This window comes from Lissotriton vulgaris, chromosome 2_1 (assembly GCF_964263255.1).
Source record: "Lissotriton vulgaris chromosome 2_1, aLisVul1.2, whole genome shotgun sequence".
Taxonomy (NCBI): domain Eukaryota; kingdom Metazoa; phylum Chordata; class Amphibia; order Caudata; family Salamandridae; genus Lissotriton; species Lissotriton vulgaris.
The window spans coordinates 1,769,206,403-1,769,233,112 of NC_141687.1; the positions used below are offsets into that span (position 1 = coordinate 1,769,206,403).

The window sequence follows — 26,710 nt, forward strand, 5'->3', positions numbered from 1 at the left end:
TTTACAAGCACTAAGGATAACACTGCCTGGCTCTCCTGTATTTTATCTACTGTATTTTTATAATGCAATGGGTTTACTGAACTCTTCTAATATCACTCATGGGTTCTTTTATCAAATCTCTATCTGATAGAGGTGGCAGCCTGCCTGATCTAATCATGGCTGATGATTTCAAAATGCACCTTTGCGAGTGCCCTCTTGCCATTAAGAGTGAAACGCCTCCATGTAGGATCCAGATGGGCTCACACATGGAACACACAAGGGACGGTACAGAGTTAAATGATATTTTAAATAATAACTACTTAGTCTTCTCTCTGGACACGCAGGCTTATGCTTCAAGTCCACAAATTCTTCCTACTTTCACTGGCAGGGGATTTCAACCATTAAAGATGTTATTTTTGTCTCTGCCCTTGGTTTAATATTCTTCACAGTGTTTTCAATGACCATAATCTGGTTTTCCGAAAGCCCATTTTATCTTGCGCTCAAATATCACTCTGTGTCCATTCTCTCACTGATCAGGGAAGGCGCATACGTTGAGTGATGGTGGAGCCCGAATGATTCAAATGTACCCTGTTTCATAGTTATGCTCTGGATTTTGTTATTTGTTTAGATATGCTTGCCAATGATCAATCAATATTAGAGCCTCCTGGGACCATTTGGAACAAGGTAGCTGCGCTCTTATTTCTCCCAGTAACTAACCTAACTACCACTGACCCTAGATGGTTCAGCTCCGGATGCTCAAAGGCCCTAAGGACCTTAAATTGAGCGTTAGAAGCTAGTCCCAGAGATCGAATATTTATTGCCATCTCTTGAATAAATTACGAATCTGAGCTAAAGAGATGCAAAGATGATCTCAGAGTACAAGCTTGGGTCGACCTAGCACGAGCAAGCACATGGAAAAGTAGCTCAACCTTCTGGCGCATTGTTATTAAAGCATGTGGGGGCATATTACCAAGCTGGGCGATAGGCAATTATCGCCGCTTTAGCGGCCGTTTTCGGCCGCTAAGCGGCGATAATTCTATTGTTCTATTAGCAATCTGTCGCTAACAGCAGTTAGCGACAACTTTAGGCGATAGCTAGCGGTTTGGGTCCCGCTTTGCATGTCAGCGATATTTATCGCTAATGACATGCAAAGTGGGCATACCCAACCTGTTAGCGACTGAAAGCAGTCGCTAACGTCGCTATCGCCTATTAGCAAGGCAGGTTTAGCTATGGAAATATTCCCGCTATCGCCAAAAACTAACGCCTGCTCTGACCAGTTCTTAGCCATGTTATCCAATGGGACGTGGATAACATGGCTAAGAGCATTTTGTCGCTAATGCATGAATATTGCTGTATTCTCAGCGATATTCACGCTATCGCTGGAAAATTTATCGCTTTGGAGATAAATGTTGCTAATAGCACGTTATCTCAGCGATAAATTCCGGCAATGCTTAGCGATAAAAAAATTAGTTGCTAAGCCTCGTTAGGGATAAATATCGCTAATCGTTGGTAATATGCCCCCAGGTTCGCAGGCTAATGATGCTACCATATGCCACCCTTTTGATGCTAACCAATATGTTGCCCATTTTGAAGGAATATAAATAACTATTCGTCCATATACACATCTTTGCTTGTCCTGAATCTCTTCACCTGGCCGTAATGGACTACATGTCAGCTTTTCAAAGGGTAAAGTGGGATAAATTGTGGGGTGTCCTTCTTGGGATGGGGTGGACCCAAACATTGTTTATTTTTTTGTGGGACCTTCAAGCTCACACCACAGCATCAGTTAGGTATTCAAGTCAGACAGCCCACAAAGATTATTTTAAGTTGGAAAAAGGGTCTGTCAAGGGTGCAAATTAGCCCCTTTTTCTCACCCTTTATATTAATAGCCTTGAGCAGGCTTTGCTGGTATATTAGTTTGAAGGACTTCACCTAGGAACCCGTTTGCTCCCTGTCCTGCTATATTCGGATGACACGGTTTAAAGGTAAGGCCTGCAAAGGGACTGCAAAATCTATTGAACACCTTTGTTACCTTTATGGATAAGCTTGACGTGGGAGTCAATTTCTCTAAGATGGTGGCAGGTCCTAGATTGACTAAGATGCAATGTTTTAGCATCTGCAACCACATAATTGCTAAGGTCAAGGCTTTCCCATACTTAGGTCTCTTGTTTGATTCCAACATGACATGGACCCCTCTTGTGGCAGCTAAGAATGAGAAGCTACCCAGATCCGTTGCCACAGCTTTCCATTTTGCATCAAGGTTGAGTAGAAAACCCCTTAAGACCCTGGTGCAGATTTATCAAGCTGAATGCATTTTTAACGACTTCATACAGAACGGATATTTAGGGTTAAATTACACTTAACCGCTTTCGGATTGCTGAAATAACTTTTTGCAGCAGTTATTATGTGTTCCCCAAAGTGTCCCATCCGTGTGTGTCCATGAAGAGCTGGGTGTAGGTTACTAGAGCTATTTATTAGCCCTCCGCCCTTTGTTGGGCTGGAATCTGGATTAGACTGTGGACCAAGGAGGAACTGAGTCTGAATAGGTTGATGTTAAAGGATTGTCTTTCGCTTGATTTTGCTCCCAAAATTCCATGGATTAAATATATTAAGGATTCTTTTCTGCATCTGGGATGGGGTCTTCTGTGGTAACCCTGAGAGTATATGTGAAGTGGATAGAATCTGGAAGAAGGACAACTTTTTAAGAGATTTATGTATAGAGAGGAATTGGAACTATGAAAGCCCCTGTTTGGAGATAAGTGTTGTTGAGAACATTACAGATGATGAAGCTCTACCATGCCCTAGTTAAAAATAACAGAGAAGGGGGCATATTACCAAGGGGGGCGATAGGCAACTATCATCGATTCAGCGGCCGTTTTCGGCCGCTAAGCGGCGATAATTCTATCGCCCTATTAGCAAGCTGTCGCCAACTGATGTTAGCGACAGCTTTTAGGCAATAGCGGGGGGTTTGGGGCCTGCTTTGCATGTCAGCGATGTTTATCGCTAATGACATGCAAAGTGGGCTTACCCAACCAGTTAGCGACTGAAAGCAGTCGCTAACGTCGCTATCGCCTATTAGCAAGGCAGGCGTAGCGTTGGAAATATTTGCGCTAAGCGCGAATATCTCCAAATACTAACACCTGCCCAGACCAGTTCTTAGCCTTGTTATCCAATGTGAGGTGGATAACATGGCTAAGAGCATTTCGTCGCTAATGCATGAATATCGCTGTATTCTCAGCGATATTCACGCATTTCGCCGCTATCGCTGGATATTTTAGCACAATGGAGAAAAACTTTGCTAATAGCATGTTTTCTCCGCTAACATATCCAGCGATAGGCAGCGATAAAAATATTGTCGCTAAGCCTATTTAGCTATAAATATCGCTACTTGTTGGTAATATGCCCCAAGGTTTTTTGCTCACCAGGTTCAGATTAAATCTTCAACACTTACTGATAGCTTCCCCAGAGGATGTAATAATCTTGGATCTATGGGTCCCTGCAGCTGCAACAATGTGTATCATCAGGATACCCTTCACTTTGTGATGTTCTGTAAAAGTGAGTCCAGTTGGCTTTGGCACATGTTTGTTTTCTGTACTGACGACATGAACTCTGGCAGGTACTGAGACCTAAAAACAGTGGGATCCTGGAACAGGAACATGATCAAAAAATATTGGGTACTATTTCATGTACAACGCTGCAATTTTCATCCTCAGCCATAACTACTCAGGGGCTTGGGTACCCTGGGGCCAGATTGCTACTAAAACTAAGATACAAACATTCTTTATTCACTTTGTCGATTGGTTTTTAAAAAAACATTTTGCTTTTCACATTATAATTTGTAATTTGAAAAGGTAGCATAGTGGCAAAGTATGTACAGATGTCTGCTTATTTTACTTAAAATAATAAGTCTTCATACCTGATGGGAAGTTCTGGGTATAACACAGGGTGCATAATACGGTACCAGAAGTTGGCAGTCTTTTAAACTCCCATAAACCAGAATAACATCTTCCATGGTTCCATCATACACGTCCATCTTCTTATTCATTTCTACATCCTCCAAATGTGCATCAACAAGCCAGGAATACAGCTTGTTTACTGTCCACATCTGTAATGTTCCATTTAAGAAATATTAAGTTATCTCAACCACATACAAGTTAAATATATATTTTGTGCATGAACTACAGTAATAGAGTTTTTTTTTTAAAGGTAAAATATCATGGTTGTAAGGAAATTCCTCATTTTGGACCAGATGTAGGAGCCCTAATACCGGTCGGTAACGGCCGAATTCGGCCGTTACCGACCGGTATTCGGGTTTCCAGATGTAGGGGGCCTATATTTTACCGATTCTGTAAACTTACCGAATCGGTAAATTTACAGAATCGGTAAAATACCAAATCGGTATATTTACTGATTCGGAAAAACCACATGTAGGTGGCACTCCTAAGAGTGCCACAGGCCCTTCAAAATCGGTATTTTACCACCCAATCCTATTGGGTGGTAAAATACCGAATTCAGGTGTGCATGCACATCTTAGGGCATGTCTGTGTGCCACATTGCACACAAGTCCAGAATTGGGGTGCTAGAGGGTGTCAAAGTGACACCCCCTGCACCCTTGCAGGATTCGGTATTTACCGATTCTGTAAATACCGAATCTGTATTTCACATTGATTCCTATGGGCTTCAAGGCCCATAGGAATCAATGGGAAATACAGAATCGGTATTTACAGAATCGGTAAATACCGACTCTTACAGATTCGGTAATTTTTTACCTACATCTGCCTCCTTCTAATTTACCGACTTGTTGGTAAATCGGATTAACCTACATCTGGCCCTTTGTATGGTCCCCTCCAAGTTTTTCGACTGATGCTGGTGTTTTTTTAACATGGAGTATGCACTGCGGCCTGCTAACCAGAACCGCTGTGACAGTGCCCTGACTCTAAAGTGCATGTCGAATTGGATGTACCCAATTGGAGATCGTTAATTCACCTGTCTGTCCCTAGTAAATGGTAGAACTGTAGAGTGGTATGTGTAGATGTTCCAAATATCACAAGCAAGTGTGCGGATGGCACCAAGGTAAATTAATGCCACACCACATTTCTTGGAGATATATATATATATATATATATATATATATATATATATATATATATATATATATATATATATATATATATATATATATATATATATATATATATATATATATATATATATATATATATATATATATATTCACAGAAAAAACCATAGGTTATAGTGGATATATAGTTAGGAATTTGCATTTACAAAACCTTGAAAATTCAATGAAAAAACCATAGGTTATAGGCCATATATAGTTAGGAATTAGCATTTACAAAACCTTATTTTACTCGCATAAAACCATTGAAATTCCATATATAGTTAGCTAACTATAAGCGCTAACTATATATCGCGCACCCGCAATCCACTGCTGATGATGTCACATATTACATCATTCATGACATGGTCAGTGACATCACTGATGACATCACTGATGACATCTCAAATGACATCACTGATGACATCACTGATCACAACATCCAGTGATTGTATGTGTCTGTAAAGTTTAAATATGTTTTACATATTGAAGAATGAGTGGATGTATAAGTGTCTGGATGAAGAATTTAGTAGGTGCATGACTGACTGTATGAGTGAGTGATTAAATGTGTCTCACTGAGTACATGGGTTAGTGACTAAACTGTCTTAATTCGTGCATCAGTATGTTTGATGTTGTGTAAGCTGCTGCATGTGTTGATCAGTAGCTATAAGAGTGGCCATATGGGTTATTGATTGGTTGCCCAAATATTTGAATGGGAGGCTGAGTGTGTGTGTGGGTGGCTGGGAGGTGCGTGACTCTGTGCATAGATGTGTAAGCAGTTGATTCACTAGGAGTATGAGTTCAAAAGTGCATGTGGAAACAGCTATATGGGCGGTTGACTGTGCATGGGTGTGTTGGTGAGTGAATGGATTTCTCATTGCTACATGTGCAAGTAAGTACGTATGTAAAACACAATACATGTGAGAGTTGAGATATATAAATAACTGAACATAAGAGCCAGTGAATGTGTGAGTGGCTGTATCGATCACTGTGAGCTTGTATCAGGGATTATATAAGAGAGTAAATATGTGTTATTATATGTTTGAATAAGTAAGATGTGTATAACTGTATAGTTGAGGAAATGGAGGTGTGATTGATTCTTTGCATGACTGACTAGGTGTGTGAGTAACTCCATGGATGAGTGACAGTCTGTGAGTGTCTGTTTATACTGAGTGTATGTAAGGTTATATTAGAGTCTGAAGAGGTTCATTGTATTATCACATGAGTGATGTGATCAGTGATGACAAATGAGATGTCATCAGTGATGTCATTTGAGTTGTCATCAGTAATGTCATCAGTGATGTCATTTGAGATGTCATCATTGATATCATTTGAGTTGTCATCAGTGATGTCATTTGAGATGTCATCAGTGATGTCATCAGTGATGTCACTGACCATGTCATGAATGATGTAATATGTGACATCATCAGCAGTGGATTGCGGGTGCGCGATATATAGTTAGCGCTTATAGTTAGCTAACTATATATGGAATTTCAATGGTTTTATGCGAGTAAAATAAGGTTTTGTAAATGCTAATTCCTAACTATATATGGCCTATAACCTATGGTTTTTTCATTGAATTTTCAAGGTTTTGTAAATGCAAATTCCTAACTATATATCCACTATAACCTATGGTTTTTTCTGTGAATTTCATTGGTTTTTTAATAGCAAATATGAAAAGCTTTAAAATGTCAAGTACGTGATAGATAAAAACATTTTCGTATTTATGCACGCTGATGTGCTTTGAACGCTGCCCCCCCCCCTCCCCTCTTTTGCCTTAGTAGTACTCTCTCTTTGCAGATACTGAAGGGTAGTTAACGCAGGCCTTTACCCCCGTTGTAATCCGTCGTGCCTCCTTGTCTCTCCATTTGATTGATTGTTGTCCAAGCATTTACTGTTTTAGAATTGGTTCTCTTTGGATCATTCTCTATTTACAAACAAGCACAAAGTCGCAATACTCTGTTTAGTCTTTGCAGATAGTGAAAAATCGTGTAAAAAAATAAAAGTAATCGAGCAAAATCAGTAGGCCACTAATTGGATCTCTTTTTGACCTCGCTAAAATAGAAATATTAGGAACAACCCTTCTTGAGAAATACGAAAATAGTGAGATGAACTGAGCTCCACACCATGAGGGCTGCAAGACAGCTCGGCTCCATCACCCATCCCGCACAAAATAATGACAAACCCTATGCAAATATTAAAAATATAGACAACACACCAGCAAAGAAACAGGGTAAAACATTTTATTAAAAAACTATTTACATAACGTTGGTTTATAAGATGATATCAGTAGTGGACCGATGTGTGAATAGATCGAAAACAGCACAAGGCTCCAAGATCCGGATAGCAAGCTCCTGGATGTTGGGTGCCATAGTTTAGAGTTCTGAATTTCAGCCTTTTTCAATGCCTGTGCTTTGTTGAATCAAAATGGCGGCTTGACACAAAGCTGACTCAAGCGTTGTTACTGATGCTATGCAGACCAAAACTGGTTTTCAGTTTGTACATTTTTCTAGATTTTTCAATCCAAGTTTGGTTGACTTTGTAGAACGATGGCTTCAGATTTTCAACATACGGTGTGGTGGCGCTAACTGGGAGGGGGCGCTTCGCTCCTGCCCCCTCCCCAAGTAAGATTTTCATACGTGAAAGTACGTTAATGGTTTTGGTCCCTGAGATGCTTCGATGTCACTACCATTCTCAAATAGCATAAGTTCTGGATGTTGGGTGCCATAGTTAAGAGTTCTGAGCAGCGCTTGTAACACTGTCTGAAGCTTATTTCCACCTACTGCAGCTTCACTATTCTCAAAGTAAGTGAGTGTCGTTTGTGGACCTGACTGCATTAGAAAACAATGTGATATGTTACCTTCCTAAACAGCTTGACGGAGGCCCCTGAGGGGCGGTGTGATGGCCATGGACTCGGAGAAGACGCTTGGCTCCGACACCCTCCCCAAGTCTTATAGCACTGGTGTAGCCTGAGATCGCCCCCGACATAGGCGGCCGGCTCCCGGGGTCCGGCGGAACTTTTTGCCTTTTGATGACTCTTCAATTCTGGACCTTGTCCCAAAATCCGTTTGACCTGAAGACAAGCTGTAGTGGGGCGCCCCTTTATCGTTTTAGTTGCCATTCCGCCCGCTTTTGCTACACTGTGCCTCTTCCGCCATTCAGCTGTTTTCCGCCCGCTCTTGCGACTACAGCGTCTCGCTCACCATGTAGTTGAGATGCGCCCGCTCTTGCGGTGCAGCGATAGGCGGCTGCCACACGACTCTCAAAATGGCGGCCGGCTCTTCGGTTTTGGGCCTGGTCCACTAAAATGGCCCTGGGACACCTTGGAACTCGGACGCTTGTCTGCTAGGGCTTGGGTCCCATTCTCGAAAAGCGTCCCCTCAGCCGTGAAGATTCTACAAAAGTCTTGGGGGCCTCCGACTCCCGCAGGCTTCTGGTGGGGAGCGGCTGCCATGATTGCTCGTGGAATGGCCACGACGGAGCTACGAGATGGTAGTGGTCTCATGCTGACGCCAGCTTTAGTCTGAAACATCCAGAAACACTGTAGACTACCAATTCGATCAGTTCCGGTAGCGCCCCAACATGACCCGGAAGAGAAGAACTTGCCCTCCCCTCTTTGACTGATGGTTCTTGTTGCCTGTCCCCTCTGTTGTCATTTAACAGAACTTTTTGGACTGCTGAAAGGGGTTGTGTTCTGAACGGTGGTTGGTGGAGACATTTAGACTATATTCTTGACCTACGTTGTCGCGTAATGCGTTTTATGACACGCCGCGTTAGCGCACCCGGAAGTGATCCGAGGCGCGGCGCGCAGCGCGTAACGTAAGCATAACAGGTCATGTGACTTGTTAATAAAACTTTTCATTGGTTCATTTTACTTTTGTTAATTTAATGATGAAAAGCTTGGTCATATGACCTAAAAATTACGCTTTTTATTATTTTCGAACAATATTTTTTTTTCAAACATATGTTATAATATTCCAGGCTAATGTACTTTCCCGGAAAATTTACAACTGTCTTGCAAGTAAAATATATTCCTTTTTCGAGAAAAAGGGCGTTTCTTCCTTCCATGACGGAGCCGTTGAGTAAAAGAGATTCGGCCTGCTGTCTTAGTCGCCGATACGCCTGATTATCAGATTCTTATCGATCACTTTATGTTGCAGACATGAAAAACACAACTGCCCTTGACCATTTATCTTTACTGCGTTCCTACATATTATACCTTTTATCCGTCATGTAATTGGACTGCTTTATTTCACTTGCCTTTTACTGATTCCAAAACAGTCACTAAAAGTAAAAACTTTACAAATGAAAATACTACTACCGTGTTTTGTTTTAAAAACCTTTATTGTGAAAATGTCAGTATACAAATAAGGGCCTATAACCACGTGGGCCGGCCACGGAGCAAACTCAAATCGTATATGATGAGGAGACATTTACACTGTAGAGGAACGTAACGAGCGGGCCATTAGGTGACAAGAACAAAGGTGTCTAACAGTTGCGGAATCGGTGGACGTACATTTTGTAATTAAAATACGACAGGGCCACTTACAATAACATTTTCTAGATATACATTTGCGGGCAAAGAGTTACGAGTCCCATTTATACCGGCGCCATTTTGGGCGAGGCCGGGCAGGTCCAAGATATAGTCAAAATGTCTCCACCAACCATTGGCCAGACCAGAACCCCTTTCGGCCCTTTATGTTACAAGATGGTGTCTTCTATTCAGAAAATATTGGTGGCAGCATTTTGAAAGGAAACAGAAACAGCCGTTCTCCTAGTGAGTTTCACATTGTTACATTTAGGAAGAATGTTGAAGAGTAGTATGTGGAAAATCTGAAGCCATTTTTCTACAAACTCTCAATCAGACTTAGATGGAAAAAAAACCTGAAGAATGTACAAACTGAAAACCAATTTTTGTCTGTATAGCACCAACAGTAACGCTTGAGTCAGCTTTGTGTCAAGCCGCCATTTTCATTCAATCAATAGCGTCCCCCTGCACACATTCAGGGACCTGGTCGTGTCTTTAGATGAAACGCATTGTAGGAAAAGAAGCAGAAAGGAAAAGGAAAAAATTTCCGCCGGACCTAGTGAAGCTGCAGCAGGTGCAAATAAGCTTCAGACAGTCTTACAAGCACTGCTCAGAACTCTCAACTGAGGCACTCAACATCCAGGACTTGCCATTCGGATCTTAGCGCCTTGTATTTTTGTTTTGTTCTTGATGGAGGGGAAACAACAAAAAACAGGCATTGAAAACGGCTCAACTGGAGCAAAAAAAAAATTACTTCTTGGGTGCATTAGGGCATTTATGATTTTCGAATGCCGTATTCATCAGGTTGGTGCTCATGTTGCCATAGGACAGCATAGCACCACAGTGTATACAAGTTAACTTCATATGTTCAGATGAGGCAGGTGCCATATTTAGCATTCACCTTCTTTGATCCAGGAGGGATGGAGAAAAACTGCCAGATGAAACTTGAAACTTGGCCATCCAGATCTCGGCACATCGGTCCGCTACTGACAGTGACCGCAACTCAGCTGGACACGCCGTCTTTCGGCGCAGCATTGTAGGATGGCCACACCAGTGCGGCAATTTGCTGGACACCACCTCGGTGCCATCCAGATCTCGGCGCGTTCATTCATTCAATAGCGTCCCCCTGCACACATTCAGGGACCTGGTCGTGTCTTCAGAAGAAACGCATTGTAGGAAAAGAAGCACAAAGGAAAAGGCAACAAGTTCCGCCGGACCTAGTGAAGCTGCAGCAGGTGCAAATAAGCTTCAGACAGTTCTACAAGCACTTCTCAGAAATCTCAACTGAGGCACTCAACATCCAGGACTTGCCATTCGGATCTTGGCGCCTTGTGCTGGTTCCGACCTATTCACACATCAGTCCGCTACTGACATCACCTCATAAGCCAACGGGGCACCCCACGCCGACTTCCGGCGCAGCATTGTAGGATGGCCACACCAGTGCAGCCACTTGCTGGACACCACCTCGGTGCCATCCGGATCTCAGCGCGTTCGAGTCACTGTGCCGGAAGAGTAACCGGAACTCAGCTGAACACGCCGTCTTTCGGCGCAGCATTGTAGGATGGCCACACCAGTACGGCAATTTGCTGGACACCACCTCGGCGCCATCCGGATCTCGGCGCGTTCGAGTCACTGTACCGCAACAGTGACCGCAATTCAGCTGGACACGCCGTCTTTCGGCGCAGCATTGTAGGATGGCCACACCAGTGCGGCAATTTGCTGGACACCACCTCGGTGCCATCCGGATCTCGGCGCGTTGTGCTGCCTTCGGCCTATTCGCACATCGGTCCGCTACTGACGCCGCCTCACGTGCCAACGGATTTTCTACGCTTTTTGTAGCCCTATGTCGCATAACAGGTCATGTGACTTGTTTATAAAACTTTTCATTGGTTCATTTTACTTTTGGTTTCCTAAAGATGGAAGGCTTGGTCATATGACCTAAAAATAACACTTTTCATTGGTTTAGAACATTTTTTTTTCCCAAACGATGAAAGCCCCACCTTGTTTCTGGATCATTCAGACTGAAGCTGGCGTCAGCATGAGAGCACCACCATCTCGTGGCTCCGTCGTGGTCATTCCGCGAGCAATCATGGCAGCCGCTCCCCACCGGAAGCCTGCGGGAGTCGGGGGCCCCCAAGACTTTTATACAATCTTCACGGCTGAGGGGACGCTTTTCGAGAATGGAGCCCAAGCCCTAGCAGGCAAGCGTCCGACTTCCAAGGTGTCCCAGGGCCATTTCAGTGGACCAGGCCCAAAACCGAAGAGCCGTCCGCCATTTTGACAGCCATGTGGCAGCCGCCTATCGCTGCACTGCAAGAGTGGGAGCAACTCCACAACATGGTGAGCGAGACGCTGTGGCCGCAAGAGCGAGCGCAACTCAGCTAGATGGCCGCCACCTGGGGAGACCCGTTCACGCCGCCTCCCCCCCCCCGGGCCGCCGCACGCCAATTTTCGGAGCAGCATTGTAGGATACCAAAACCAGTGCGGCAGTTTACTGGACATCACCTGGGTGCCTGTCGTACATGTTGTGTCAGCCATGTGACACTGGACACAGACCGCTACTGACGAGGCCTCCCCCCGCACCACCCGGGACGCCCCACGCTGTTTTTCTGTGCTGCATTGTAGGATCCCTAAACCAGTGCGGCACCCAGGCGACATCACCTGGGTGCCGTCCAGAACTCTGCACGTTGTGCTGCCTTGGGACTATTCGCACAACAGACCGCTACTGACGAGGCCTCCCCCCGCCCCACCCGGGACGCCCCACGCCAATTTTCGGAGCAGCATTGTAGGATCCCTAAACCAGTGCGGCACCCAGGCGACATCACCTGGGTGCCGTCCAGAACTCTGCACGTTGTGCTGCCTTGGGACTATTCGCACAAAAGACAGCTTCTAACCATTGTTGCTTTTTGTGTTAATAAATGTTTAAATGTTTTTAGTTTTTGTTCTGTTCATTATCGTTAAAAGTTAATAAAGTTTTATAATCTTACTTTGTTGGAGTGTTATCTATTTTTTGAAAAACGGGTGAATGGGGCCTTGAATCGGGTTATTGTCATGTGTGGGCTTTGGAAGTGTGCTGCTGCAGGATCGGACATTTCAAACTCAAATGCACGTTCTTTTTCTTACCTTTCCGAAGCATGGAGCGCAATAGCAAGCAGAGAAAGGGTGATGCACGTGTTGAACACTACCTGACCTGGCAAGTTGCTGGCAGTGCCCCCCCGCCCGCTCCTGAAAGAGGGCACACACACACCGCCGCCCCGAGTACTTCAGAAATCTTTAAAAGACCATGCGCTTGTTCATGAGGCTTAAATGGTTTATCACCTCTTCTAGAACCCCTACATCGACCCTCTGACGTTTCATGGAAAAATTACCATGTAACACAATACCAAGCCCTATCAGCTGAAACCCCCAAGGAATCGTGGGGCATATTAGCAAGGGGGTTTATCTCCCCTTTTTTGGCTTTAAAAACCATGAAAGCGGAGATAAAATTATTTCCCTATTATCAAGCTGTCGCTAACACCAGTTAGTGACACCTAAAAGGAGATAGCGACCATCTTGGGCCCGGCTTTGCATGTCAGTGATACTTATCACTAATGACATGCAAAGTGGCGTGCCAAGATGTTAGCGACTGGAAACAGTCCCTAACATCGCTACCTTCTATTACCAACTTTTGGAGATATTCGCACTAAGCGCGAATATCTCCAAAAGCTAACACCTGCCCTGAGCAGGTTTTAGCCATGTTATCCAATGGGAGGTGGATAACATGGCTAAGAGCATTAGGTCGATAATACATGAATATCGCTGACTTTTCTGCGATAATAGCAAGGTTTATCTGCGATAAAAATCGCCGATGTGCGGCGATAATTTTTGTCTCTAAACAAGTTATAGACAAAAATTATCGCTAGTTGTTAGTAATATGCCCCCGGGTTTTTGCTTGCAGAAATCGGGAGGCGGGAGACTAGCACTGAAATCAGTACTCACACGCCTGAATCAGGAGGATTGGCATGTCTGAATTCTCTACAGCTGGGGCCATAAACTACATCCGCAGGGGTAGGTGATAGCCTGGGACCAGCCTGGCATCTAAAATGGCTGCCGTGCACGACAAAATTGTGGCATTCGAAAAAAGGCAAGATGGCGCAGCCGCTGGAAGAGATGTATCAACATATATCAGCCTCCTCAGCCACCCTCAGGAAACATAGGGGATTAGGATACGTCTCCCGCACCCCCTTATACCTAGTAATTTAATTTACGAAGCACAAAATGGCGAATTCCCGTTTCGCTACCAGTTCGCGGCCCGTGAAGCGCTTCTACCGTGAAAAATCATTTTTTTTTTCTTTTCCCCACGGGTCCCTTTAATAACCCCAACAACATTCCTAGGGGGTCAAGAGGGGGATACCTTGCCCCCTTTCATTAAATTCACCCTTCGTTTTTCACCTCTTCTTCTCTCTCGATCCTACCGAGAGACAAGATGGCGGCCGCTCCGGACTGTCACGCAGCAAAAAAAAAAAAAAAGCTCACGCACAGCCGCTGGAAGAGATGTATCAACATATATCAGCCTCCTCACCCACCCTCAGGAAACATAGGGGATTAGGATACGTCTCCCGTACCCACTTATAACTAGTAATTTAATTTACGAAGCACAAAATGGCGAATTCCCGTTTCGCTACCAGTTTGCGGCCCAGTTCGCGGCCCGTGAAGCGCTTCTACCGTGAAAAATCATTTTTTTTTTCTTTTCCCCACGGGTCCCTTTAATAACCCCAACAGCATTCCTAGGGGGTCAAGAGGGGGATACCTTGCCCCCTTTCATTAAATTCACCCTTCGTTTTTCACCTCTTCTTCTCTCTCGATCCTACCGAGAGACAAGATGGCGGCCGCTCCGGACTGTTTAGAATGTTGACAGACACCGGAGAGCCAATCAGCTTTCTGCGCGCAAAGTTCCGATAAGCGAAAAGTAAGCGGACCGGATCGCTGCCCAGAGCGCTGTTACAGATATATATCTTGATTTAAACGTTAATTTCTCAAAAACTACTGGAGCACATATATTGAGACCTAGCAAAGGCACATCGGGCTAACAGTCCCTACAATTTTGCCAAGTTTCGTGCAAATCCATTCAGCCGTTCGAGCTAAAAGTGAGTCCAACCGCCCTATGGAAAAATGAATGGGAAAAACACGTTTTGGGACCCCCCTTTTTTCTCAGCCCCCCCTTGACGAAACCCCACCAAATTTTCAGGAGCTGCTCAGAAACAAAATGTGCCATTTTCCTGAAAATTTCAGCCGATTCCATCCACAAACGCCAAAGTTATTAGACATAGAATTTTCAAAAGTCCCATAGGGAATTAATCCTAACTATATATACCTACTGGCGATAGCCAGTAGGTAATATATATATATATATCTCCAAGAAATGTGGTGTGGCATTAATTTACCTTTTCAAAAATCCCATAGAGAAAAAATCCTAACTATATATATATATATATATATATATATATATATATATATATATATATATATAGTTAGGATTTTTTCTCTATGGGATTTTTGAAAATTCTATGTCTAATAACTTTGGCGTTTGTGGACGGAATTGGCTGAAATTTTCAGGAAAATGGAACATTTTGTTTCTGAGCAGCCCCTGACAATTTGGGGGGGTTTCATCAAGGGGGGGCCGAGAAAAAAGGGGGGTCCCAAAACGTGTTTTTCCCATGTTAATTTCCATAGGGCGGTAGGCCTCACTTTTAGCTCGAACGGCTGAATGGATTTGCACGAAACTTGGCAAAATTGTAGGGACTGTTAGCCCGATGTGCCTTTGCTAGGTCTCAATATATGTGCTCCAGTGGATTTTGAGTAATTTAGGTTCAAAAAAAGATATATATCTGGGCGGAGCCTAACCACACATCTGATCTGATTGGCTGTCAGCACTTCATCCAAGAAGTGTTGGCAGCCATCCTGGGACCAATATACATGATAGCACCTCATTAAAAAGCATTGTAGTTAATAGAGGGTTTTAGGACTTTAGTTACATTATAAATCATTTGTTAATGGTACCATACTCGTTTTAGGAATTGTGGTGGGTTCTAAGGTGATTTTACCATGTGAAAAACCCTTCTGCTGTGATATCATGAATATTGTTTGAAAGAAAACTAATACCTCATGATTTTCCCACAGTGGTTTGGAAGGGGATCTATAAGCTAAACTGAAAGCATATTTTCTGTAAATTCACATTATCTTTCTCAGTCATGTGAAAATGAAGTCTGACATTCTCAGTAAAACATGTACATCCAACAAGGACAGAGACTGTCAGTTGATTCCTTTGTGTTCTACTGCAGCCTCCTAGAGTGTTCTAAAGAACAACTAGAGCGCTAACAGTTCTACTTATTACAAAGGTATGGCACACCTGAAGCCATCTTGATTGGAATAAAGTGGTAACTCTTAAAACATTTAATTTAAAAAGAAACAACATGAGGGGGTATATTTTGCCATAGAAAGTATGATTAGTGCTGCAGAATGAAACATTAGGGCACATTTTGAGTGACTTCTCAAATCCTTTTCTATTTCATTAAAACATTCTGACATGCAGTCTCCCAAAATGGCCACCAGAGACAAAAGAGCCCAAATGTAGCCCAAATATCACCCAGATGTAGCCCAAGTATAGCCCAATGACAGAATGTCCCAGAGTGTTCTAAAGAACAACTAGAGCGCTAACAGTCCTACTTATTACAAAGGTATGGCACACCTGAAGCCATTTTGATTGGAATAAAGTGGTAACTCTTAAAACATTTAATTTAAAAAGAAACAACATGAGGGGGTATATTTTGCCATAGAAAGTATGATTAGTGCTGCAGAATGAAAAATTAGGGCACATTTTGAGTGACTTCTCAAATCCTTTTCTATTTCATTAAAACATTCTGACATGCAGTCTCCCAAAATGGCCACCAGAGACAAAAGAGCCCAAATGTAGCCCAAATATCACCCAGAAGTAGCCCAAGTATAGCCCAATGACAGAATGTCCCAGAGTGTTCTAAAGAACAACTAGAGCGCTAACAGTCCTACTTATTACAAAGGTATAGCACACCTGGAGCCATCGTGATGGGAATAAAGTGGTAACTCTTAAAACATTTAATTTAAAAAGGAACAAAATGAGGGGGTATATTATGCAATAGAAGGTATTATTAGTGCTGCAGAAAGAAAAATTAGGGCAAATTTTGAGTGACTTTTCAAATCCTCTTCTATTTCATTAAAACATTCTGACATGCAGTCTCCCAAAATGGCCACCAGAGACAAAAGAGCCCAAATGTAGCCCAATTATCACCAAGATGTAGCCCAAGTATAGCCCAATGACAGAATGTCCCAGAGTGTTCTAAAGAACAACTAGAGCGCTAACAGTCCTACTTATTACAAAGGTATGGCACACCTGAAGCCATCTTGATTGGAATAAAGTGGTAACTCTTAAAACATTTAATTTAAAAAGGAACAAAATGAGGGGGTATATTTTGCCATATGAATTATGATTAGTGTTGCAGAAAGAAAAATTAGGGCACATTTTGAGTGACTTCTCAAACCCTCTTCAATTTCATAAAAAAATTCTGACATACAGTCTCCCAAGATGGCCACCAGAGACAAAAGAGCCTAAATGTAGCCCAAATATCACCCAGATGTACCCCAAGTATAGCCCAATGACAGAATGTCCCAGAGTGTTCTAAAGAACAACTAGAGCGCTAACAGTCTTACTTATGACAAAAGTATGGCACACCAGAAGCCATCTTGATTGGAATGAAGTGGTAAGTCTGAAAACACTCAATTTAAAAAGGAACAACATGAGGGGGTTAATTTTGCCATAGAAAGTATGATTAGTGCTTCAGAAAGAAAAATTAGGGATCATTTTGAGTGACCTCAAATCCTCTTCTATTTCATTAAAAAAATTCTGACATGCAGAGTGAAACATGCACTTTGAATACCAGCAGCAGACGTCCCTGGTGAGCAGTAGCTTTACTACAGTGATCTAACGTGCAACTAGAGTGCTAACATTCAGAATTTATGGCAAATGTGTGACACATCTGAATGCCTTCTTGATGGAACCAAAGTAAACAAGCATTGAAAATGCAATAGATCTCGCCCTCGTTTAAGTTAAAGCCATTCTGTTTGTAATGAGGTGGCTTTTTAGCTTTGCTTTTATTAGTGTTTTTTCAACTTTCATGTAAATAACATGCATCTGTATGCATATAAGTATATGTATGCATGCATTTATGTTTGTATTTATATAGATATACAGATGATATATGTTTATATATGTATGTATATTGTTGTCCACCAAGCACAGCAGCCGCTGTGCTGTGCGAATGCACTCCAACCAGTTAGTTCAAAGAGACCATAAAAACGTGCGTGTGCTCAAAAAGATTTAATTCTCCATTTGCAGTTCCAGCATACAATACACGGCAAGTATGGAACAAACACGGAGGAAGTGGTCGTTTCATATGTATGTATATATATATATTCACTGAAAAAACCATAGGCTATAGACCATATATAGTTAGGAATTAGCATTTACAAAACCTTGAAAATTCACTGAAAAAACCATAGGTTATAGACCATATATAGTTAGGAATTAGCATTTACAAAACCTTGAAAATTCACTGAAAAAACCATAGGTTATAGACCATATATAGTTAGGAATTCGCATTTACAAAACCTTATTTTACTCACACAAAACCATTGAAATTCCATATATAGTTAGTTGCACTAACTATATATCGCGCACCCGCAATCCACTGCTGATGATGTCACATATTACATCATTCATGACATGGTCAGTGACATCACTGATGACATCACTGATAACATCTCAAATGACATCACTGATGACATCTCAAATGACATCACTGATGACATCACTGATGACATCTCATTTGACATTACTGATCACATCACTGATGATATCATTCATGTGATAATACGATGAACCTCTTCAGACTCTAATATAACCTTAGATACAATCAGTGTAAACAGACACTCACAGACTGTCACTCATCCATGGAGTTACTCACACACCTAGTCAGTCATGCAAAGAATCAATCACACCTCCATTTCCTCAACTATACAGTTATACAAACTTTACTTATTCAAACATATACTAACACATATTTACTCTCTTATACAATCCCTGATACAAGTTCACAATGATCCATACAGCCACTCACACATTCACTGGCTCTTATGCACAGTTATTTATATATGTCAACTCTCACATGCACTGTGTTTTACATATGTACTTACTTTGACATGTAGCACTGAGATATCCATTCACTCACCAATACACTCATGCACACAGTCAACCGCCCATACAGCTGTTTCCACATGCACTTTTGAAACCATACATCTAGTGAATCAACTGCTCACACATCTATGCACAGAGTCATACACCTCCCAGCCACCCACACACACACTCAGTCTCCCATACAAATACTTGGGCAACCAATCAATAACCCATATAGTTACTCATATAGCTACTTATCAACACATGCAACAGTTTACAGAACAACAGACATAATGATGCACAAATTAAGACAGTTTAGTCACTAACCCATGCACTCAGTGAGACACATTTAATCACTTACTCATACAGTCAGTCATGCACCTACTAAATCCTTCATCCAGACACTTATACATCCACTCATTCTTCAATATGTAAGACATATTTTAACTTTACAGAAACATACAGTCACTGGATGTTGTCATCAGTGATATCATCAGTGATGTCATTTGAGATGTCATCAGTGATGTCATCAGTGATGTCATCAGTGATGTCATCAGTGATGTCACTGACCATGTCATGAATGATGTAATATGTGACATCATCAGCAGTGGATTGCGGGTGCGCGATATATAGTTAGTGCAACTAACTATATATGGAATTTCAATGGTTTTGTGTGAGTAAAATAAGGTTTTGTAAATGCGAATTCCTAACTATATATGGTCTATAACCTATGGTTTTTTCAGTGAATATATATATATATATATATATATATATATATATATATATATATATATATCCCAAGCAGACTCCTTCACAGAAAGAGAAAAGGCCACACTTGAGGAAATTTCGGAAGCGCTTTTAATGAACTGCCCACACAGAGTAGAGTTCTGTCACCCATGATGGCGGATGCATTTCGGCGATGTCTGCCTCTTCAGCGCCGGGTGCAAGTGTTTGAGAGAAGGGGTGTGAGCGAAGGTTTAAATGTCCACCCTTCTCCTCATCCACGGACTGCAGCCCCTCCCACACCGATGTTGTCACAATGCATATACTTCCTGTGGTCTGCTAGGTCATCAGCGCCTACAGGTTCCAGCATGCAGCAGCAAGACTCTGGTAAGTATCGCAGAAGACGTGGGGAAGACGAACTGTGCTGCAATGTCTGTGAATTGGCCCCAAAGTTCAAAAACACACCTGGGCAGCGGCGCTTCCTCCAGTCCCCAATCCGCTTAAACCACTTAGCATCGGAATCCTTTCTGGCGAGGGCATGGCAATCCTACCTGCCCGACGTGATGCACAGTGGCATCATCACCGTCATACTTCTTCCTTTGTTCTGTGGTGGACCCTGTAGATTCTGGTTCCCCGGAGAAGGAACAACTGCGAGCAGTAATCCAGCGTGTACAGGGCCTCTTGGGAAAGCGGGGGCCTTTGATGGGCGCCACTGGTGAGCACGCTGATTTGTATCCCAAACAGACTCCTTCACAGAAAGAAAAAAGGCCACACTTGAGGAAATTTCGGAAGCGCTTTTAATGAACTGCCCACACAGAGTAGAGTTCTGTCACCCATGATGGCGAATGCATTTCGGCAATGTCTGCCTCTTCAGCGCCGGGTGCAAGTGTTTGAGAGAAGGGGTGTATATATATATCCAAGTGTGGCCCAGGTTAGGGCTTCCAAGCACTCTAGGGCATTGTGTTGCGAGTGCAGCAGAACCTTGCTGCCTTTCATGCATTCGGTTTGCCAAGGCAAGTTTCTCACGCACTCCCAGCAATCTTTTTAAAGAACGACCATGATTTCCAATACGTTTTCCATTATTTTATTTATAACAGCTTCATCCAGCACAACTGCTCTACCCGTTTCGGTCTCGCAGAGACCTTGATCATGAGACTTCTGGACCACGTAAAGTCTCGTGATCAAGATCTCTGCGAGACCGAAACGCGTAGAGCAGTTGTGCTGGATGAAGCTGTTATGAATAAAATAACGGAAAACGCATTGGAAATCATGGTCGTTCTTTAAAAAGATTGCTGGGAGTGCGCGAGAAACTTGCCTTGGCAAACGGAATGCATATATATATATATATATATATATATATATATATATATATATATGAATCACCAATTTCGTCCAAGCACGGAGGGTGCGCTTCTCACAGCCGGTGCGAGTGGTGGGGACAGACCTTCCCCAAATTCAATTAACCACCAAACAGAATACGCTCGCAATCTCCCAGATAGATTAAATTAAATTAAAGGTTTATTTTCAAGGCTTCTGCCATCGACAGCTCTCTCCACACCTACGCGTTTCGACCGGCAGGTCTTGGTCACAGTGTAAAACATTAGTCCTACATTAATTTCTTCATTTTATACCAGTAATACCTGTTAGCATATTATGATGCATTCTGGGTATAAAATGAAGAAATGAATGTAGGACTAATGTTTTACACTGTGACCAAGACCTTCTGGTCGAAACGTGAAGGTGTGGAGAGAGCTGTCGATGGAAGAAGCCTTGAAAATAAACCTTTAATTTAATCTATCTGGGAGAGTGCGAGCGTATTCTATATATATATTCACTTAAAAAACCATAGGTTTCAGGCCTTATATAGTTAGGAATTAGCATTTAAAAACCATTGAAATTGCTCCTATATAGTTAGTTGTACTAACTATATTTCGCGCACCCGCAATCCACTGCTGATGATGTCACATATTCCATCATTCATGACATGGTCAGTGACATCACTGATGACATCTCAAATGACATCACTGATGACATCACTGATGACATCTGTTTTGACATCAGTGATGTCAAATGAGATGTCATCCGTGATGTCATCAGTGATGTCATTTGAGATGTCATCAGTGATGTCATCAGTCCTGAAACCTATGGTTTTTTAAGTGAATTTGCAAGCTTTTTAAAATGTTAATTCCTAACTATATAAGGCCTGAAACCTATGGTTTTTTAAGTGAATATGCAAGGTTTTTTAAATGCTAATTCCTAACTACATGAGGCCTGAAATCTATGTTTTTTTCAGTGAATTTGCAAGGTTTTTAAATGCTAATTCCTAACTATATCAGGCGTGAAACCTATATTTTTTTTCAATAAATTTCAAAGGTTTTGTAAATGTTAATTCTATTAGCGGATAACGTTTATATATGTTATTATCCTTCTGGGACCACCTGAGCAGACATCTTGTTTCTCAGGAGAAGTGATGCATAAGAGAGCACAAAACAAGAGTGGAAAACGCAAAAAGAGGGCAGGGTAGAGACCCCCTGACCCCCTAGCCCTTCTCTGGGGGTCCCAGAAGGACCACTAAGTGCAACACTTTTTTTTTAAATTGCGGGGTACGTGCACGGTACGCGGATGGTGCGCGTACCCTGCAATTATTTCTTTTTTTGGGGGGGTTTGCCCTTGGGGGTCCTTTTGGGACCCCCTGAGAAGGGCTAGAGGGTTGGGGGGTCTCTACCCTGCCCACTTTTCGTGTTTTCCACTCTTGTTTTGGGCTCTCTTGTGCCTCAGTTCTCCTGGAAAACAAGATGGTGGCCAACACTTCCTGGTTTGGACAGTTTAGAATGTTGACAGTCGACTGCCAGCCAATCAGAAACTCGCTCGCACACGTAAGAGTATGCACACGTACGCGTAGGTACGTGTACGGTATGCGTACCGTACGCGTACGGTGCGTGTACGGTAAGCGCATATAGATATATAATTTGCTCAAATTCAATTTTCTCAACAACTACTGGAGGGATTTTCACAGAATATAGCAAAGGCACATCTGCATACCAGGCCCTACCATTTTGCCAAGCTTGGTGTAATTCCATTCAGCCATTCCGGCCGTAGCCGTGTCTGAAGGTCCCTATGGAAATTAACATGGGGAAAACACGTTTTGGGACCCCCCTTTCAGCCCCCGCTTGACAAATCCCCCCAAAACTTTTAGGGAAGGAGCGGAGCGGAGCTGGCCAAAATTCTGGAAAATTACACGCAGATTCCTCAATCGGCGCTAAAGTTATTCCCAATAGAATGTTGAGCGCATATATATATATATAATTTGCTCAAATTCAATTTTCTCAACAACTACTGGAGGGATTGTCACCAAATATAGAAAAGGCACTACTGCATACCTGTCCCTACCATTTTGCCAAGTTTGGTGTAATTCCGTTCAGCCGTTCGGGCTGTAGCCGTGTCTAAAGGTCCAATGGAAAATGACATTTTAAAAATTTCAAATTCAATTTTCTCAAAAACTACTGGAGGGATTTACACCAAACATACAACACGCACTGCTGCATACCAGTCCCTACCATTTTGCCAAATCTGGTGTAATTCCGTTCAGCCGTCCGAGCTGTAGCCGTGTCAGAATGTCCCCCTTTTGTCTCGGCCCCCGCTTGACGAATCCCCCCGAAACTTTCAGGGGAGGAGCGTTGCAATTTTAAGGAAAATTACAAACCGATCCCTCAATCGGCGCCAAAGTTATTCCCAATAGAATGTTCGGAATTTCCTAACTATATATATATATCTATATATATATATCAGAGTTATTATAACATAGGATAATCGAGCATTGACTGTCATGGTTATACAGGCACTTGCACTTTATTGTATTCATCAAATGTATTCATCTACATTGAGGTGACTGTTGCACTTGCACTTTAATTTTTGCTGATTGACAGCTGATAATTGTCAAAAAACTGTTTACCATCATAGCTATCGGATATATGCTCACCTATTTGCACTTTATTACATCTATATCTATGAGCACTATGCTCAAATTTTTCAAAAAAACCAAGGACCATTTATACATTTGTTGGTTTTGCTGTGCAATGTATTTACAAGCAGCACGCTATGAAAGTGTTATTTTCTAACTTGTTGCACTCGTTTTGTACTCATGTGACTTATTTCTTTAGTCACATGAGCGTTTATGTCTTTAAAACTGCCGTGCCTACTCCTGACGCGTCATGTGATCAAGCTCTGCGTGCAGAGCGAAACGCGTCAGGGAGAGCACTTGCTTGGAAATATGGCAGAATATTAAAAACTGCACTGCTCACTCTACTTCGTGTGATGGCGTCCTGATTCCTGGATTTTGGGAGTTGGAGGGAGAAAGAGGTCCGCACCCAACAGAAGCCGTGTCGAGAGCGGCTGGGATTTGTTTATATATATAGTTATATATATATATATATATATATATATATATATATATATATATATATATATATATATTACCTACTGGCAGTCGCCAGTAGGTAGTTATAGTTAGGATTATTTTTTTTGTATAGGGAATTTGCAACATTCTATTGGGAATAACTTTGGCGCCGGTTGAGGAATCTGCTCCGCTCCTTCCTTGAAAGTTTGGGGGAGATTCGTCAAGCGGGGGCCGAGATAAAAGGGGGGTCCCAAAACGTATTTTCCCCATGTTAATTTACATAGGGCGGTCGAACTCACTTTTAGCCCGAACGGCTGAATGGATTTCCACCAAACTTGGCAAAAGTGTAGGGACTAGTAGCCCGATGTGCCTTTGCTATGTCTCAAGATATGTGCTCCAGTGGATTTTGAGTAATTTAGGTTCCCAAAAATATATATATCTATTAGCGCGCCCCGGTACGCGCACCGGGGCGCGCTCCAGCGCGCTACCCGAGTTCGCGAGCGGAAAGCTGATTGGCTCTCGGGTGTCTGTCAACATTCCAAACAGTCCAGAGAGGCCGCCATCTTGTGTCTCGGTAGGATCGAGACACAAGAGGTGGCAAAAACAAAGGGGGAAATGACCAAAAGGGGGCAGAGTAGACCCCCCTGACCCCCAAGGTTTGATGTGGGGGGCATAAAAGGGCCCCACGGGGCAAAAAAAAATTTGGGGCAGTACACGGCTGCTTGATAAGGGGGACCCAGGAGGACTTTGTTACCTGTTTTCCGCGCTGCAGGGGCGGTGGAATGTCGACCAACTCAGTTGGCAGCATCACTTGGTGTGGAGTGGGGCCCTTCACTTTACAGGTCCCTGCGGCAAACTACAATGTCCAGCATGCAGTGGGGCAGCAGGAACAGCACAAGGAGCTTCGCACCTGTGAGGCAGAGGAGGGACGTGACCAAGTGACGGGAAGTGGTCACAGCTGATATAATACCACAGCAATGAACCCGTGACAAGGATACAACTGGAACAGGCACTGATGAATCCATTTTAAGGAGGAAACGCGTCTGTCCAGCGTTTCAGGAAACCCTTTTTATCCTTGTGCAGCTACACCAAATAAAGCCGCTTTTGAAGTCCCCGGAGCATGGTCACACTTTTTCCTGGTGGAGGGAAAAGATTGGAAGCTATGTTAAGCCAGACTGCAGGCTCTGGCTATGTGACCGCCCTCTCGGTCTGGTGCTACGCGATCTCCCTGCAAAACTCTTTGGTACTTGTTGGGTACAGCAAATCGCGTTGCCCCCCCGGTGCTGACCTAGCGCATGGGGAGAGAGGAGGCAGTACACGGCTGCCTGATAAGGGGGACCCAGGAGGACTTTGTTACCTGTTTTCCGCGCTGCAGGGGCGATGGAATGTCGACCAACTCAGTTGGCAGCATCACTTGGTGTGGAGTGGGGCCCTTCACTTTACGGGTCCCTGCGGCAAACTACAATGCCCAGCATGCAGTAGGGCAGCAGGAACAGCACAAGGAGCTTCGCACCTGTGAGGCAGAGGGGGGGCGTGACCACGTGAGTGGGAGTGGTCACAGCTGATATAATACCACAGCAATGAACCTGTGACAAGGATACAACTGGAACAGGCACTGATGAATCCATTTTAAGGAGGAAACGCGTCTGCCTAGCGTTTCAGGAAACCCTTTTTATGCTTGTGCAGCTACACCAAATAAAGCCGCTTTTGAAGTCCCCCGGAGCATGGTTACACTTTTTCCTGGTGGAGGGAAAAGATTGGAAGCTATGTTAAGCCAGACTGCAGGCTCTGGCTATGTGACCGCCCTCTCAGTCTGGTGCTACGCGATCTCCCTGCAAAACTCTTTGGTACTTGTTGGTTACAGCAAATCGCGTCGCCCCCCCGGTGCTGACCTAGCGCATGGGGAGAGAGGAGGCAGTACACGGCTGCCTGATAAGGCGGACCCAGGAGGACTTTGTTACCTGTTTTCCGCGCTGCAGGGCCGGTGGAATGTCGACCAACTCAGTTGGCAGCATCACTTGGTGTGGAGTGGGGCCCTTCACTTTACGGGTCCCTGCGGCAAACTACAATGTCCAGCATGCAGTGGGGCAGCAGGAACAGCACAAGGAGCTTCGCACCTGTGAGGCAGAGGAGGGGCGTGACCACGTGACTGGGAGTGGTCACAGCTGATATAATACCACAGCAATGAACCTGTGTTAAGGATACGACTGGAACAGGCACTGATGAATCTATTTTAAGGAGGAAACGCGTCTGCCTAGCGTTTCAGGAAACCCTTTTTATGCTTGTGCAGCTACACCAAATAAAGCCGCTTTTGAAGTCCCCCGGAGCATGGTCACACTTTTTCCTGGTGGAGGGAAAAGATTGGAAGCTATGTTAAGCCAGACTGCAGGCTCTGGCTATGTGACCGCCCTCTCGGTCTGGTGCTACGCGATCTCCCTGCAAAACTCTTTGGTACTTGTTGGTTACAGCAAATCGTGTCGCCCCCCCGGTGCTGACCTAGCGCATGGGGAGAGAGGAGGCAGTACACGGCTGCCTGATAAGGGGGACCCAGGAGGACTTTGTTACCTGTTTTCTGCACTGCAGGGGCGGTGGAATGTCGACCAACTCAGTTGGCAGCATCATTTGGTGTGGAGTGGGGCCCTTCACTTTACGGGTCCCTGCGGCAAACTACAATGTCCAGCATGCAGTGGGGCAGCAGGAACAGCACAAGGAGCTCCGCACCTG

At 43.5% G+C, this 26,710-nt stretch overlaps 1 protein-coding gene across 1 annotated transcript in view; it reads right to left on the minus strand.

Annotated features, from left to right (window-relative positions):
- Positions 1-3,889: 3,889 nt before the first annotated feature.
- The window catches only part of LOC147733265 (sperm-specific sodium:proton exchanger-like), a 4,638,748-nt gene continuing 4,615,927 nt past the window's right edge, over positions 3,890-26,710 (minus strand). The window contains exon 21 of the mRNA XM_086958943.1: positions 3,890-4,084. Coding sequence (XP_086815069.1) covers positions 3,890-4,084 — 195 coding nt within the window. The remainder of the gene's footprint in view (positions 4,085-26,710) is intronic.